Source organism: Pan troglodytes, chromosome 1, assembly GCF_028858775.2.
Source record: "Pan troglodytes isolate AG18354 chromosome 1, NHGRI_mPanTro3-v2.0_pri, whole genome shotgun sequence".
In the NCBI taxonomy this organism is placed as follows: Eukaryota; Metazoa; Chordata; class Mammalia; order Primates; family Hominidae; genus Pan; species Pan troglodytes.
This window is the reverse complement of record NC_072398.2, coordinates 201,990,238-202,007,172: the sequence shown is the minus strand read 5'-3', so window position 1 is coordinate 202,007,172 and position 16,935 is coordinate 201,990,238. Positions and strand designations below refer to the sequence as shown.

General features: G+C 40.5%; 2 protein-coding genes across 51 annotated transcripts in view; one reads left to right on the top strand and one right to left on the bottom strand.

Moving 5' to 3' along the window:
* EPB41 (erythrocyte membrane protein band 4.1) overlaps positions 1-16,935 on the top strand; it is a 231,999-nt gene that overhangs the window by 87,417 nt on the left and 127,647 nt on the right. For 42 of the 50 annotated variants that reach the window (XM_063783717.1, XM_054664879.2, XM_003307928.6 and 39 more), the window contains exon 2: positions 12,084-12,558. In XM_063783717.1, coding sequence (XP_063639787.1) covers positions 12,091-12,558 — 468 coding nt within the window. In that variant the 5' untranslated portion in view covers positions 12,084-12,090. The remainder of the gene's footprint in view (positions 1-12,083; positions 12,559-16,935) is intronic. The other 8 variants (XM_063783718.1, XM_063783716.1, XM_063783720.1 and 5 more) reach the window with 1 other exon arrangement.
* On the bottom strand, positions 7,340-7,655 carry LOC104007002 (large ribosomal subunit protein eL27-like). Its single transcript, XM_054664938.1, has one exon. The coding sequence runs from the start codon at positions 7,625-7,627 to the stop codon at positions 7,340-7,342; it is 288 nt and encodes a 95-aa protein (XP_054520913.1). The 5' UTR covers positions 7,628-7,655.

The window sequence follows — 16,935 nt, the reverse complement described above, 5'->3', positions numbered from 1 at the left end:
TATTTTTAGTAGAGATGGGGTTTCTCCATGTTGGTCAGGCTGGTCTCAAACTCCTGACCTCAGGTGATCACCTGCCTCAGCCTCCCAAAGTGCTGGGATTACAGGCATGAGCCACCGTGCCTGGCCAATTTTTTTTTGTATTTTTAGTAGAGATGGGGTTTTACCATGTTGGTCAGGCTGGTCTCAAACTCCTGACCTCAGGTAATCCACCCACCTCAGGCTCCCAAAGTGCTGGAATTACAGGCGTGAGTTACCGTGCCCGGCCTTATTTTGGTTCTATTACCATTTACCAAAGTGGGCTAAAGGAGGTATATTATAAAAATGCCTTTAGGCTCTGATATGCAACTGCCTGGATTAATAAGAAGTGTGCTAGTGAGAATACGCTAGAGAAACTAAGGGCAGCAGGAGTTCTTAAACCTTGGTTGCAAGGCTTTTCAAGTTTCTCTGCTCAGTATTGATTTCAGCTTCCCTAGGGATTCCCATTGTGAATATTCACTGATAACCTGAATTTACCCAGTCATTTGTTGAATTTCCCTCTGTCTCTAGCCTCTTCTGCCTCCACTTTATCTACTTCCCTACTTAAAAGCTTTCAGTGGCTCTCAGGAATCAAGTCCCAACAATTTAGCATGATATTCAAGTCATTTCATAATGTGTCTTTGCCTGTCTCTTCCTGTCTCATTCTACACGTACACTCTGGAAAGAGTAAAAGAAGAAATATGTGGCCAGGCGCGGTGGCTCACGCCTGTAATCCCAGCACTTTGGGAGGCCGAGATGGGTGGATCATGAGGTCAGGAGATCGAGACCATCCTGGCTAACACGGTGAAACCCCGTCTCTAATAAAAATACAAAAAATTAGCCGGGCGTGGCGGCGGGCTGAGGCAGGAGAATGGCGTGAACCCGGGAGGCGGAGCTTGCAGTGAGCCGAGATCCCGCCACTGCACTCCAGCCTGGGTGACAGAGTGAGACTCCATCTCAAAAAAAAAAAAAAAGAAAGAAAGAAATATGTACATGGGCGGGGAACTTGAAACTGGTAGAAATAGAGGTGGTCTTAGCCAGATTGAATAGTCTGTGCATAACTTCTCAACAGATAGGGGTTTAGTTAACAGAGAAGCATCTCTCAGGTAGAAGCATCTGAAGTACTGTGTTTTACAGAGACAGATACTAGCCTGATAATTTACAACAGAATTATCACCATGTTTAATGGTTTCATTAATGCATGACTCCATGATCTGAAGCAAATTTTTTAACCACCCAGAGTTTATTTTCTGGGAAATGAGAATGTCTACCTTGTAGAGTGGTTTAAGGCATGTAGAATAATGTGTGGCATTTAGGTATTCAATACATGCTAGCTGCTATTATTATTGTTGCTGTTGGAATCTAATTTTTTTATTTTTGAGAGATAGGGTTTCACTTTGTCACCCATGCTGGAGTGTAATGGCAGGATCATGACTCACTGTAGCCTTGACCTCTGAGGCTCAAGTGATCCTCCTACCTCAGACTCCCAAGTAGCTGGGATTACAGGGGCATGTCACCATACTTGGCTAATTTTTTATTTTTTGCAGAGACGAGGCCTTTCTATGTTGCCTAGGCTGGACTCAAACTCCTGGGCTCAAGCTATCCTCCTGCCTTGGCCTCCCAAAGTGCTGGGATTACAGGTGTAAGCCACCGTGCCTGGCCATGGAATTTTAAACGGTAGCTCTTTTCTAACCTTATCTCCCCCTGCTGCCCTGTTGTAGCCCTATTTCAGCTAGTCTGGAATTCTTACTAGTTTCTTTGGACTTACAATGTTCTTAATAATACTGGTTCTACGTGGAATTCCCTTTGCCCATTGCACTTCAAGTCTCTTTCTATTGACATCTATACTCCTCCCTCAAAGCATTATTTATTTATTTTTTGAGATGGAGTCTTACTCTTTTGCCCAGGTTGGAGTGCAGTGGTGGGATCTTGGCTCAGTGCAACCTCTGCCTCTTGGGTTCAAGCCATTCTCCTGCCTCAGCCTCCCAAGTAGCTAGGATTATAAGTGTGCACCACCATGTGCAGCTGATTTTTGTATTTTTAGTACAGACAGAGTTTCACCATGTTGGCCAAGCTGGTCACAAATTCCTGACCTCAGTTGATCTGCCTGCCTCGGCCTCCCAAAGTGCTGGGATTACAGGTGTGAGCCACTGTGCCCAGCGGTTTTTTTATTTTTTTTCTTCTCAGTGAGCTAATTTGAAGAGTAATACCTAGAATTAAATCATCAAACTTCATCCCTAAATGGTGATTATAAAGGAAATTTTATTAATGCTGCCAAACTGCAATGTTTTTGTGAAGTTTTCAACTCAAGAAGCATTAATGGAGCACTGACTCAATGTTACAGAGATGTAAAAAAATATGAAAGATAACCATTCAGTCTTTTCAGTCTGTTCAGTATGTTTTTCTTTTTTTTTTTAAAGGTTTGATTTGTCTGAAATTAACAGATGCACACTTTTAAAACAAGTGTATCTTTGATACCAGATGGGGTGTAATTCATAGGGTTTTGAGGATTAGGATTGAGATGGAACGGTAACTCATCACTTTTTCTTCAGTGTTGTGTAGATTCTTTGTGTGTTTGTTTGTTTAAATCAGAAGACCTCTTTCTGACATTAAGTAAATGGATACCTCCTTTTGGATTTTATATCCAGAATGAAAATAGTGTCATTTACATAGGAAGAGCTTGTTTGTAGAGCATTTATCCTGTTTTTGCTGCTTGACTTCTTTATATCTTTTCCTCTGTACCCGTCCTATCATTTGTAACACGAGGAACATGACTGCATGGCATTTGTCTGGAAGAACATGACTGCGTGACATTTGTCTAGAGAAGTATATATGAGCTTTTAGTAAGTGATCCATAGGGTTTTTTTTTCTTTTTGCTATTTATTTATTTGTTTAATTCATATTAACCTCAGAGCTAACTGAAAGTATCAGCGAGCTTTATCAGTTTCATTTTCTATTCTCTTTTTTTTTTTAAAGAACACAGGTGCAAACTCTCCTTAATCATTCATTTTTATGTTTTTTCTTGTATAGACTGAGTTGTAGCATCTTTGCTGAATACTGCATTGTTTGAATTCCTGATTGTTTTCTAGCATTTAATGTATGGTATTAACTGAAGTTGGTTTCAGTAGAATTCTTTTGCCTTTCTACCTCTGTGCCTGTTCCTTAATTATGTTTTCATTTATTCTTATGTTCGGCTTGTTTTTTACATATGTCCCATTATGTGGCAAAATGTCTCAATTCTGTACTCATAGATGCTATCCTCTAACTCTTCATATGTCTTAATTGGGTTTGGATCATAATCCCAAAAGACACAATCCTAAACACCATAATCTGAAATGTTAAAATCCTGAAAGATCAAAATCCCTGAAGCCTAAATCCTTGAAGTCTAAAATCCCTAATGTCTACAATCCCCAAAATCACAATCACAGGGTAGCTGCTTCATGTTAGGCAGAACTATTACTTTGTTGTGTTTATTTGGAAATTAAATATGGTTTAAGGAGATGCATATAGATGCCAAGTGGACAAGGGGTAGACTTATAGACTTAATTTTGGAGATGTCAGTTTGACTGGATTAAGGAATACCTAGAAACCTGGTAAAGTATTCTTTGGGGTATGTCTGTGAGGATGTTTCCAGAGGAGATTAGTGTGTAAGTCTTGTGGATTAGGTGGGGAAGATCTGCCCTCATTTTTGGTGGGTATCATTAAATTGGCTGGGGGGCCCGGAAAGAACAAACAGAGAAGACACGTGTGTCTCTGACAGCTGGGACAGACTTCTTCTGCTGTGTTGGGCATCAGAACTATAGGCTTCTCAGCCTTTGGACTCAAGGACTTATACCAGTAGCCCCTCCAGGTCTTGAGGATGAGAGTTATACCATCAACTTTTCTGGTTCTGAGGCCTTTAGTCTTGGACTGAGCTATGCCACTGGCATCCCAGAGTCTCCAGCTTGCACACAGCCTGTTGTGGAACTTCTCAGCCACCACAATCATGTGAGCCAATTCCCCTAGTAAATCCTCCGTCATGTATCTATATACATATCCTATTGGTTCTGTCACTCTGGAGAACCCTGACTAATACAGATTTGATATTAGAGAAGCTGAATGTCATTCCTTTTACTTGCAACACAATGAAATATCTGTGAAATTGTTTCCTCACAGAAGGGCTGTGATAAGTTAAGTGTATGAGGCTACTTAGTGGTGAAAGATAAAAGTTTAAAAGCTAATTATTATTGCTGCTGTGAAAGCAGAGTGTTGCTTAACTGCAATGGCCAAGCAATACCAAAACTTTCCAATGGACCACATATACTTAGAAAATTTGTAGACAACAACCACTCTCCAAATACAAGTGCGGTGAGTGTTTTGAAGACCATACAAGAATTGAAAATGCATGCGAAAAATACAAGAGATCTCCCCTGCCAAATTATATTCAATCATGTACGACTACTGCCCCTTCACACATGCCCCTTCATACTTGCCTTTAAAAAACACCCTTCATTACAGAATAAAAAGAATTTGACAAGCTCAGTGACCTTCTGAACCAAACACACTTGTCGATATTGAGGTTCCTCCACTGTTGCAAAACATGTTAAATGGTGAACTATTCTTGATTAGGGATTTGACTGTCAAAGAGGATAGACTTCTTATATTTACCACTAAGTCTAATACAGCAAAACTAGCACATGCTTCACTTTGGCTAATGGATGGTACTTTTGAAACTGTCCTCACTTTTTTTTTTTTTTTTAATCACTTGTATACAATTCATGCCCCCACTGAATCTGAAAATTCTAGAACTGATCTACTAGTTTATGTATTAGTGACTAGAAAAAGTGAAACACCTTATAAATGTTTATTTGAAGATTTGGCAGACTTGGCAGAAGAAAATGGATTTTGATTGAATCCCCGAACCATAATGACAGATTTGGAATGAGGTGCAATCAAGGCTTCTAAAAGTGAATTTCAAAATGTTATGAATAAACTTTGTTCCATTCAACCCCAATGCATTTGGCAGAAAATTCAGATGAATGGATTGGCCACACAATACAGCAAGGATGAAAGTTTCAGTTTAAAAGTGCATTGTGGCAGGTTCACATTATCCCAGCACTTTGGTAGGCCAAGACGGGAAGATCACTTGAGCCTAGGAGTTCGAGACCAGCCTGGCAAAACATGGTGAAACTCCATCTGTCCCCAAAATACAAAAACAAATTAGCCAGACTTGGTGGTGCGTGCTTGTAGTTTCAGCTACTTAGGAGGCTGAGGTAGAAGGATGGTTTGAGCTGGGGAGATGGAGGTTGCAGTGAGCTGAGATTATGCTATTGCACTCCAGCCTGGGCCACAGAGCCAGAACCTGTCTCAAAAAAATAAAATAATAAAATACATTTACAAAATTTAAAAAGCACATTATGATGTCACTAGGGGAGGGTTGAGAAAAAAAAAATAAAGTGCATTATAGGTATGGTGGCTCACTTCTGTAATCCCAGCACTTTGGGAGGCTGAGGCAGGAGGATCATTTGAGCCCAGGAGTTTGAAACCAGCCTGGGCAACATGGTGAAACTCCATCTTTAAAAAAATTTTTTTTTTTTTTTTTTTTTTAAATTAGCTGGGCATGGTTGTGTGTACCTGTAGTTCCAGCTACTTGGGAGGCTGAGGTGGGAGAATTGCCTGAGCCCAGGAAGTTGAGGTTGCAGTGAGCCGAGATTGTGCCACTGCACTCTTGCCTGGGTGGAGTCAGAACCTGTCTCAAAAAAAGTGCATTATTTTTAAAGTGCATTATTTGCCTGCATTGGCATTCCTTCCAGCTGATGATATTCCAGGAGTTTTTTTTTTTTTTTTTTTTTTGAGATAGAGTCTCACTCTGTCACCCAGGCTGGAATGCAGTGGTGCAATCTCGACTCACTGCAACCTCGACTGCCTGGCCTCCCGAGTAGCGGGGATTACAGACGTCCGCCACCAGGCCCAGCTAGTTTTTGTATTTTTAGTAGAGACAGGGTTTTACTACTTTGGCCAGGCTGGCCTCGAACTCCTGACCTCAGGTGATCTGCCCATCTCAGCCTCCCAAAGTGCTTGGATTACAGGCGTGAGCCACCGCGCCTGTCCTCCAGGAGCTTTTAATAAATTAAAACTGCATCTGTCTGAAGAAACCAGTGAAGTTACTGACTGGTTCAAAAATAATTACGTGCACAGTAGGATAAGAAGACACACAATGGTGTTTCTGTTTGATCACCAGTATTGTTTCCACCAAATTTGTGGTCTGCATATGAGTACTTGTGAAACAAATTTCTGCATGCCTAAAACAACATATAAGCATGACACAAAAGATGGGAAAATTTAACAGGAAATGCTCATGTCCATGTATGTCGAATCATAGAAGAATTTCAAAAAGAGCAGCACCATGTATAAAATGAATGTGAATGTATTCTCTGAGGAGAGCCATGCTCTAAAAGGAAAAAAGCAGCTATTCGTGGTGATGCAAGACTTCAAAATATAAATGACTGTGAAAGTCTGCCTGCTCTTATGGACTGCCTCTGCACAATTGCGCAGAATCTATCGCTGTAATATACTTTTTCATATGTTGAGTGTTCTTTTTAGTTTTTAAAAGTTTTTTCCCCACTTGTTCAAATTGCCAGCATTATTTTTTACAATATGCTGTGCTCTGTATTTCATCTTCACATCATTTCCATTACTGGAGGTATAAATTGTGTCAAGACTTTTAGAGAGTTCGAATGTGTTTTATGCATTTTTTGCATATTTGCAAATTTGACTCCACAAGGTCCATTTTCACAACATTGACTTCGTGTGTAAGCATTGTGCATGTATGTAAAATGCTCTTTGGGCAACTGTAATATGTGGTGGCAGCCCATCATGGTTTTTTTTTCTTTTTAATTTTAATTTTTTATTTTTTTTAATTTTATTATTATTATACTTTAAGTTTTAGGGTACATGTGCACAATGTGCAGGTTTGTTACATATGTATACATGTGCCATGTTGGTGTGCTGCACCCATTAACTCGTCATTTAGCATTAGGTATATCTCCTAATGCTATCCCTCCCCCCTTCCCCACCTCACGACAGTCCCCGGTGTGTGATGTTCCCCTTCCTGTGTCCACGTGTTCTCGTTGTTCAATTCCCACCTATGAGTGAGAACATGCGGTGTTTGGATTTTTGTCCTTGCGATAGTTTGCTGAGAATGATGGTTTCCAGCTTCATCCATGTCCCTACAAAGGACATGAACTCATCATTTTTTATGGCTGCTTCTTTTTAATTTTTAATAACCAAAACAAAGCATCTAAAACCGCAGCTTCTGGAAGAACTACTTGTTCTTGCCTGTCTTTTATCTCTTTTCAAACTTGACCTTGGCCTCTCGTCGGGCTTTGGGCATTAGGTGATTGTGGTTACAAACTTTCGCAAAAGACTTGATCTTTGAGCCCTTGGTGATCTTCTTCTTGCCCAGGGCAGCTGTCACTTTGCAGGGGTAGTGGTCAATTCCAGACACCAGAGCATGGCTGTAGGGGCAATCTGAGGTGCTATCATCAATGTTCTTCACGATGACGGCTTTGCATCCAGAGTAGCGTCCAGCCAGGACAAGCACCACCTTCCCAGGTTTCATGAACTTGCGCATTTCGGCAGCAACCACTCGGGCCTACAGCAAAAAGCCCATCATGGTTTTTGATTGATCTTAAGACTTAGGTTGTTTGTCATGGTATTTCAGATGACTGCAGTTATATAAGCTATTTTTTTATGAATACACCTTGTCTGCTCATAACTTATACCTGTATGACTGTCATTAGTATACCCAAGTGTTTATGCTTGCAAAATATGTATGTTGTTTTTGCCTATTTTATCATGTAAAGTAGCCTATGAAGTGTTCTGTTATGTTTTTATGTTTCTCAAATAAATCCCCCTTAAAAATGTAAATACATATCTTTAAATTTTTTTTTTAATTCCTTTTTCCAGATTTATATTTTTGGGATTTTGGTCTTTTGGGATTTCAACACTCAGGATTATGCCATTGAGGACTATATCTTTCAGGATTATGATTGGCTCCTGTCCTAATCATTACTTCCTAAATGTGGCACAGAGATATTATCAATGGAGATACCCAGAACACTGAATCTGGGCACTTGTCACAGCTGGGTAGGAAACTTGGATTTGCCATACTCTATGTTTAAAGATTACAAAGTCTGATTAAGTGCCAAAAAGAGTTTTTAAAAATGTTAGTGGTTCACTTTTCACATTTAATGTGTTGCATCATTTGTTTCATTCATTAATTAACAAGCATTTATTTGTTGAGCACTTATTGTGTCAAGTATTTCCCACTCTTCATATTCCACTTGCTAAAAGCAGCTTTTTATAGTCTTTGTTTCTTAGGCATTTTGCGGTACGTTCTCATAGTGATTGTAATGGTGGTTTTCTGTGCTTCCTACTCAAAATGTGCTCAGTGGGCCAGCAGCATTGGCAACATCTTATTAGAATTGTAGAATCTCAGGCCCCTTTCCAGACCTATTGAATCAGACCCCTTATAGTGAAGCAGGATATTTGCCTGACCTCTTCATGGGAATTGTGACAGGCGTACCTTGTTTACTGAGCCTGCCACTCTCAACTCCTTGGAAGGAGCGTGCGAGTGAACGAGGTGGGAACTGGAGTGCACAAGCGCTGGAACGAGCTGACTGCCTTGGTGCTTGCAGTACTCAAGGCCACGCAGGCCTCACAGCAGTATCCAGGGGGCAGTATCTGCATCCCTCCAAGCCCCAGAGGGCATGTTACAGTGCTCTTTTAGCTTCGACATGCCATCCACGAACAGCTTAAGTGTTAGCAGCTCAGTGGGCCCTTTGCCTTTTTGAGTGAGGTGCTGCCCTCTGCCAGTGAGGGCAGAGGGCCAGTGTGACAGCTTTTTGTATCTGCACACATGGCTCCCGTGCTCTTGTCCGGTGTCCAGGAAAAATGAGGTCACAGGAATGAATTGAAGAATGGTAAATACAGGGGATTTTATTGCCGATGAAAGTGGCTCTCAGCGGGAAGGGGAGCTGAAAAGGGGCCAGGGGTGGGTAGATTATCTTCCTCTGAAGTACAGCCATCTCCAGCCGAATTCTTCTCTGAAGTTACACCATCAAGCTATCCCTCTGAAGTCAAGCTGCTTCTCTCCAACATCCAGCTGTTTCTCCTCCCTCCCAGCTGAGTCTGGGGTTTTTATAGGCATAGGATGGGGTGAGGTGGGGCCATGGGTGGTTTAGGAAAAGGCAACATTCCAGTGGGAAAACAGGGATATAAAGTCTCACTTTGGGCTGCAATCTCATGCTTTTCTGTTTGAGGGTAGGGTTTCGTCAGAGACCCGTCCTTTTCTGCCTAGAATTTCTCTGCCCCTCTGTCTGTATCAATAGTGGTTTTAAACAAAATTTATTTTGAATTTTTCTTTCATTATACTGGTTAAAGTTGAAACAAGAATGTAAACTCCATGATGACATAGACCTTGACTGTTTTGTTTACTGTTGTGTTTCTAGCACGTAGCATCAGTCCTGTGCTAGGTGCCTGATAAGAATTTGTTGAATGAATCAATTAGTATCATGCATTTGAAGTAAATTTACTTGAATAAATTTAGAGAATGCCTTTGCAGTTTGTATTTATCAGATATATTCAGTGAAATCAATTCATTTTTTTAAAAAACTCAGGTTTGTTTTTTTTTTTTTGAGACAAGGTGTTGCTCTGTCACCTAGGCTGGCATGCAGTGGCATGATCATGGCTCACTGTAGCGTCAGCCTCCTGGATTCAAGTGATTCTCCTGCCTCAGCTTCCCAAGTAGCTGGAACTATAGGCACATGCCACCCATACCTGGCTAATTTTTAAATTTTTTATAAATACGATGTTTTGCTATGTTGCCCAAGCTGGTCTTGAACTTCTGAGCTCAAGTGATCCTCCTGCCTCGACCTCCCAAATTGCTGGGATTACAGGCGTGAGCCACCATGCCCAGCCCCCAAAAACTTTTTTTTTGTTTTTGAGATGGAGTCTCGCTCTGTTTCCCAGGCTGGAGTACAATGGCATGATCTCGGCTCACCACAACCTCCGCCTCCCAGTTTCAAGTGATTCTCCTGCCTTAGCTTCCTGAGTAGCTGGATTACAAGCGCCTGCCACCATGCCCGGCTAATTTTTGTATTTTTAGTAGAGATGGGGCTTCACCATGCTGACCAGGCTGGTCTCAAACTCCCGACCTCAGGTGATCCGCCCGCCTCGGCCTCCCAAAGTGCTGGGATTACAGCCATGAGCCACTGTGCCTGGCCTAAAACTTTTATTAATACCTATTATGTGTCAGGTACTGTTCTAGGCATTGGGTATACAATGATAAAAAAATATATATGTCAAGGTTCATGTCCTTATAGAACTTTTAGCTGGAGAGAGGGAAGAAAGACATTTTAGCTGGAGAGAGGGAAGAAAGACAATAAACTGGTAAACAAATATGTTAATAAAATAATTACAGATAATAAGTGCAGTAGTCCTGTAAGGGTATCTGGGGGCATGAAGGCCAATACTTCTAGCTAGGTTATGTGGGGAGGCCTCCTAAGGCATAAGACAGTAATGATATGAAGGAGACCAGCCTTCAAATAGGCAAGAGAAGAGCAGTGTAAGTAGAGAGAGCAGCAAGTGTGAAGGGCCTGAAGAGGGAATGAGCTAAATATAGTTTGTTCATTCATTCAGATTGTTAACATCCAGATAAAGTTACTTCATTTAGGCTTGTCCGGTGCAGTGGTGCTTACAGCTAATTGATCACAACCAGTTATAGATGTCTTTGTTTCATCTTGACTCCCACTGCTTCACCTCACTAGCCTTAAAATTTTTTTTTAATTACTTTATTTAATACAGAGAAGATGAGAAGACAATGTAAATGCTGCTTTGTGAGTGATGGGAAGGAAGTACTTTTAGTGATAGCAGTGAATCAAAGCATAAGATCATCAATAGTCGACTTCATTGCCCAGTGTTTTCAAAGTCCCCACGTGTGTTGGTTATTCTTTAGTAAAGTAGACGTGACAATGCTCATTGGCTGTTATTGTGAAGCTTGACTGATAATACTGGGATTTTGAGATCAAGAGGCTAGAAGCCAAGATGTTTGAAATATGTAAGGTCAGCTGCCTGCTCTTTCCTCCTCCCCTACGAGTGAATCAACACTTGCTTTCTAAGTTTTTCTTCTCTATCTCCTTTCTCTATTGTTAGTTTCACTTCCTACTCTTAAAAATTCTGAGCTTTCAAAATCATGTTTATCAGGAGAAAAAAGAGACTGAAAGAGCTTAAAATGGGATACCTCTGGCCAGGCGTGGTAGTTCACGCCTGTAATCCCAGCTCTTAGGGAGGCAGAGGCAGGAGGATAGCTTGAGCTCAGGAGTTCGAGACCTACCTGGGCAATATAGCAAGACCCCATTCTCCACAAAAAGAAAAAAAAAAGGGATACCTCTGAAAGAGGTTGTAATTTGGAATTGTAACATGAAAACCTTAGGAAATTTTTTGCAGTATTTCAACTGTATATTTGTCGTTGCTGTTATCCAGTCTTAACAACAAACTATCAGAATTTTACTTTTGCAATTTTAATAGAGAAGTCTCTGCATCCTAAGAAATGTAAAGAAAAAGAACAATAAAGACTGGGGGAACTTTTAAATTTCATCGTCTCTTGGTGTGTGGAGAATTTTGCAGGGAATAATTCCTGCAAATCCTACACCTTCAGATTGATACCCTCAAAGGACACTAAACCACAGTCCTTTTTTAAGGAAGGATAAAACTGTATTTACTATATACAGTTGTAGGCATTGGATTTAATATGTGATGTATTTCACTAAGGTGGCCTCAGTGGGTACTATTTTAAGCTACTCTCTCTATGTGCATATCTTTAGTGACTCAAGGCATTAATATTTTATTCAGGATGTGTAGATAAGATATTTTTGTAATTTAATGGAAAGTCTCACGTTTAATGGGTTTGAATTCTGTTTGTTGGCAATTAAATACCTAAGTATATTAATTTTTTAGGGTTTAGGGTTTTGCCAACAGTAATGTGTTTTGCTTATAAGAGCCCCCCTTTTCTATCTTCTTTTTAATAGCAACATCATGACAACAGAGAAGAGTTTAGTGACTGAGGCCGAAAATTCACAGCACCAACAGAAGGAAGAGGGTGAGGAAGCCATAAACTCAGGCCAACAAGAACCTCAGCAGGAGGAATCTTGTCAAACAGCAGCTGAAGGAGATAATTGGCGTGAACAGAAGCTGAAAGCTTCTAATGGAGACACTCCTACACATGAAGACTTGACCAAGAACAAGGAGCGGACATCAGAAAGCAGAGGACTTTCACGACTATTCTCCTCGTTTCTCAAAAGGCCCAAATCTCAGGTGTCCGAGGAAGAAGGCAAAGAAGTAGAGTCAGATAAAGAAAAAGGTGAAGGAGGTCAGAAAGAGATAGAATTTGGAACCAGTCTTGATGAAGAGATCATTTTAAAGGCCCCAATTGCAGCTCCTGAACCTGAACTCAAAACAGACCCATCTTTGGATCTTCATTCATTAAGCAGTGCAGAAACACAGGTAAGGATGTGTGGATATGGGAGGTGGGCAAAGGAAGGCAGGTTATACACTTTATTTTTCATTTAAGAGTATTTGGGCTGGGCGCGGTGGCTCACGCCTGTAATTCCACCACTTTGGGAGGCCGAGGCAGGCAGATCAACTGAGGTCAGGAGTTCGAGACCAGCCTGGCCAACATGGCCAAACCCTGTCTCTACTAAAAGTACAAAAATTAGCCGGGCCTGATGGCGGGTGCCTGTAATCCCAGCTACTCAGGAGGCTGAGACAGGAGAAGTTTGAACTCGGGAGGCAGAGGCTGCAGTGAGCTGAGATCGTGCCACTGCATTCCAGCCTAGGCGACAAGGACGAGATTCCGTCTCAACAACGGGGGGAAAAAAAGTACTTGGTTTTATTTCTTACTAGCTAGTTGACTTAGGCATTGATAGTGATAAGTAGCATCATAAAGCTTTATAGTTTCTACTCTATTTTTTTTTTTGAGACTGAGTCTTGCTCTGTCACCCAGGCTGGAGTGCAGTGGTGTGATCTCGGCCCACTGCAACCTCCCCCTCCTGGGTTCAAGCTATTCTTCTGCCTCAGCCTCCCGAGTAGCTGGGATTACAGGCGCTGGCCACCATGCCCAGCAAATTTTTGTATTTTTAGTAGAGACAGCGTTTTGCTGTGTTGGCCAGGCTGGTCACAAACTCTTGACCTCAGGTAATCTGTCCACCTCAGCCTCCCAAAGTGCTGGGACTACAGACGTGAGCCACCATGCCCGGCTTATAGTTTCTACTCTAAAAAAATTAATGTAGTCATTGGAAACTTACTTTTTAAACAGATACTTACACTTTATATGTATTAAAGGGTCTTGCTATTTTGCCCAGGCTAATCTCAAACTCCTGGGCTCAAGTGATCCTCCCACCTCAGCCTCCTGAGCAGCTGGCATTACAGGTGTGTACCACCATGCCTGTCCATTTACTGTTTATAAATCAAAGAATAGAAGAGAAAAAAAAGTATCAAATCAATGTGTTCAGCCCATATATCATTTTATTATAATAATGGAACAAATTGAAGATTTCTCATGAGAGAGGAAAAGAAAAATGAGATGGTTTAGAGTTCATTTTTGTGGAATTATTAGGAACAGGACGGTTATCAGCAGATATGGTTCTTTTACGTAAATCTTCCTAAAAGCTGTGTGATGAATTCAAGCCCTTTGAAGGTATGTGATAGATTCAAGTCATGTCTACCTTATTTTGATCATCTTCTTTAACTAGATCATATTGCCACAGAGTGTAAGATACAGATGAGGAAGTCTAGCTCTTTCTATCACCTGTGTAATGTATATTAGTCTGGGGCCTTAATTGTGACATAGTGTTGTTAAACTAAACACGAGTTGTGAGTTTATTTGTCCCAAAAAATGGGAAAACATTAGTACTGTAACTCAGACTATTTTCTGAGAATGTCATTTATTTTCAGCCTCACCATTACAATTAAGAATTATTTTCAAAGTCTTCTTATTTCTGAAGCATGTGAATATTATCTGCATTGTTAAAAGTGTAAGTCCTTCTAGAACTCTGACAGTGTTAGGGGGGAAAAAAGTATAAGTCCTACATGTTTCTATTATAGGTCTGAGATTTGGACTCCATAGTTTTATTAGAGTCTTATTAGAATATTACATATATTTCTAGAACTATTACTTGTATATTCAAAGTGCTGAGGGTAAAATTTAGGATAAAATTATAATTGCACACTTGCTGTTAGTGAAACAAGTTTGAAAACAAGATTTACTAAGTTCTGTAATAGTTAAGATGCAAGCTATAGAATCTGACTAGAGGGTTCAAATCGAAGAAAAGTGACACTTTTCACTTTATCAGTTTCCTCCTCTGTACAATGGGGATAATAATATCCACCTCATTTGGGATTGAAAGGATTAAAGGAGTGAAACGGGTAAAAGCTCTTAAAACATTGCCTGGCATTTAATAAATACTCAATGAATGTTAGCTAGTAAATAAACACAAACAGTAAAGGCAAAGAAACCATTCATATCTTAATACCATTTTATTTTAGGAATACCAAAATAATTAAATTACATTATCGGCCGGGCGCAGTGGCTCACACCTGTAATCCTAGCACTCTAGGAGGCTGAGGCAGGCGAATCACAAGGTCAGGAGTTTGAGACCAGCCTGGCCAACATGGTGAAACCCTGTCTCTACAAAAAATACAAAAAATTAGCTGGGCGTGGTGGTGGGCACCTGTAGTCCCAGCTACTCGGAAGGCGAGGCAGGAAAATTTGCTGAGAGCCGAGATCACGCCACTGCACTCCAGCCTGGGTGACAGTGCGAGATTCCATCTCAAAAAAAAAAAAAAAAAAAATTACATTATCTTTCAGGAAGCCTGGTACTTTCAAGAGTTTTTCAAATTTCCTTCCTTCCTTCCTTCCTTCCTTCCTTCCTTCCTTCCTTCCTTCCTTCCTTCCCTCCTTCCCTCCCTCCCTCCCTCCCTCCCTTCCTTCCTCTCTTCCTCTGCCTCCCTCCTTTCCCCTCCCTCCCTCCTTCCCCCTCTTTATTTATTTTCTTTTTTTGTTTCTTTCTTGATAGGGTCTCTCTCTGTCACCCAGACTAGAATACAGTGGTGTGATCGTGGCTCACTACAGCCTCAACCTCCCGGGCTCAAGCTATCCTCCCATCTCAGCCTCCTGAGTAGTTGGGACTACAGGTGCATGCCACATGCCCAGCTAATTTTTAAATTTTTTGGTAGAGACGGTCTTGCTTTGTTGCCTAGGCTGGTCTTGAACTCCTGAACTCGAGCAATCCTTCTGCCTCAGCCTTCCAAAGTGCTGGGATTACAGGCATGACCACTGTGCCTGGCCTCAAGGGGTTTTTAACTGCTTTTTTCTCCTTCAGCTTTATATAGGGGAAAATCCATATCTTGTTTTAGTTAACATTTGAATCAGAACTTGTCTGCATTGTCTAAAGTTCATAGATTCGTACTCAAGTTGACACAGATGATGGACAGTTAATTTTAGATTTAACTAAAATCTCATTCATTAAGATTTAATTCAGAATTGAAATAAATTGTCCGTAGGTTATTTGTCTTCATGTGGAGAAAAAGAAACGATATTGTTAGTAAAATTTCAAGGAGATATTATTTAAAAGAACAAACTATTTTAGGCCTTTTGGAAACTAATATTTATAGTCAAAACCTTGTGGATCAGAGTCGTCTGGATAAAGGTTTATTTGCCTAAATAAAATAGGATTTTATTTAAATGGTCCTTTTTTATCCAGAATTTTTTAAAAAGCGTGTTTGCTTTATATTATAAATATATAAATATATATTTATATTACATTTAAGTATATAATATATATAACTATAGGATTGTACCAGTCTTCATCCAGAGTAGCTTGGATTTTTTGGAAGCCTATGTAAATTTTTAATGTTTGTTTATTCATTCAACAAATATTTATTGAAAACCTACCATGTGTGCCAGGCCCTAGGCTGGATATACCTTGGTAAATAAAAACTGCAATATGGTGAAGAGGTTTAAAATCATGGATTTTGGGGCTGAGTGTGGTGGCTCATGCCTGTAAATCCAGCACTCTGGGAGACTGAGGCAGGAGGATCACTAGAGCCCCGGAGTTCGAGACCAACCTGGGCAACATGGAGAAACACCATCTCTACAAAAAAGTAAAAAACTAGCTAGGCATGGTGGCTCTCCTGTAGTCCCAGCTACTTGGGATGTTGAGGTGGGAGGATCACTTGAGTCTGAGAGGTCGAGGCTGCATTGAGCCATGATTATGTCACTGCGCTCCAGCCTGGGTGATAGAGTGAGACTCTGTCTCAAAAAAAAAAAAAAAAAAAGCAAAAAAAACAAATCGTGGATTCTGAAGCCAGACTGGTATGTGACTTATTAATTGTATGATCCTAGGCAAGTTACTTAATTTCTCTGGCCTGTTTTACAACCCTGCAGGCCAGGTACTATTATCCTCCCTCTATCAAGTGGGGATATAATAATACTACGTGCCTCGCAGGGTAGTTATGAGGATTGAGTTAGTTCACATAAGTAATTTTCTTAGAATAGTGACTGGCCCATTGTAATTGTTGTATAAATGTTTGGTATTATTATTATAAAACAGACATGATTTCTACCCTTGTGGACTTTAATAGAGAAGACAAAAAAGTAGCAAATAAAAATAATTATTTATTGTAATAAGTTATAAAGCCACCAGAGTACTGATATGAAAGACAGTAGAGCGGGCATAGATAGATAGGACAGCCAGTGAAGAGACTTCCTGAGGTTGCAGTGAGAGGGTCATGAAAGATCAGAAGGAGTCTTTTAGATTACTTCCAGTATTTAATGCAGGAGTCAAATAATTAATTCCTTTTTCCTAATTGTCAACCATGCAT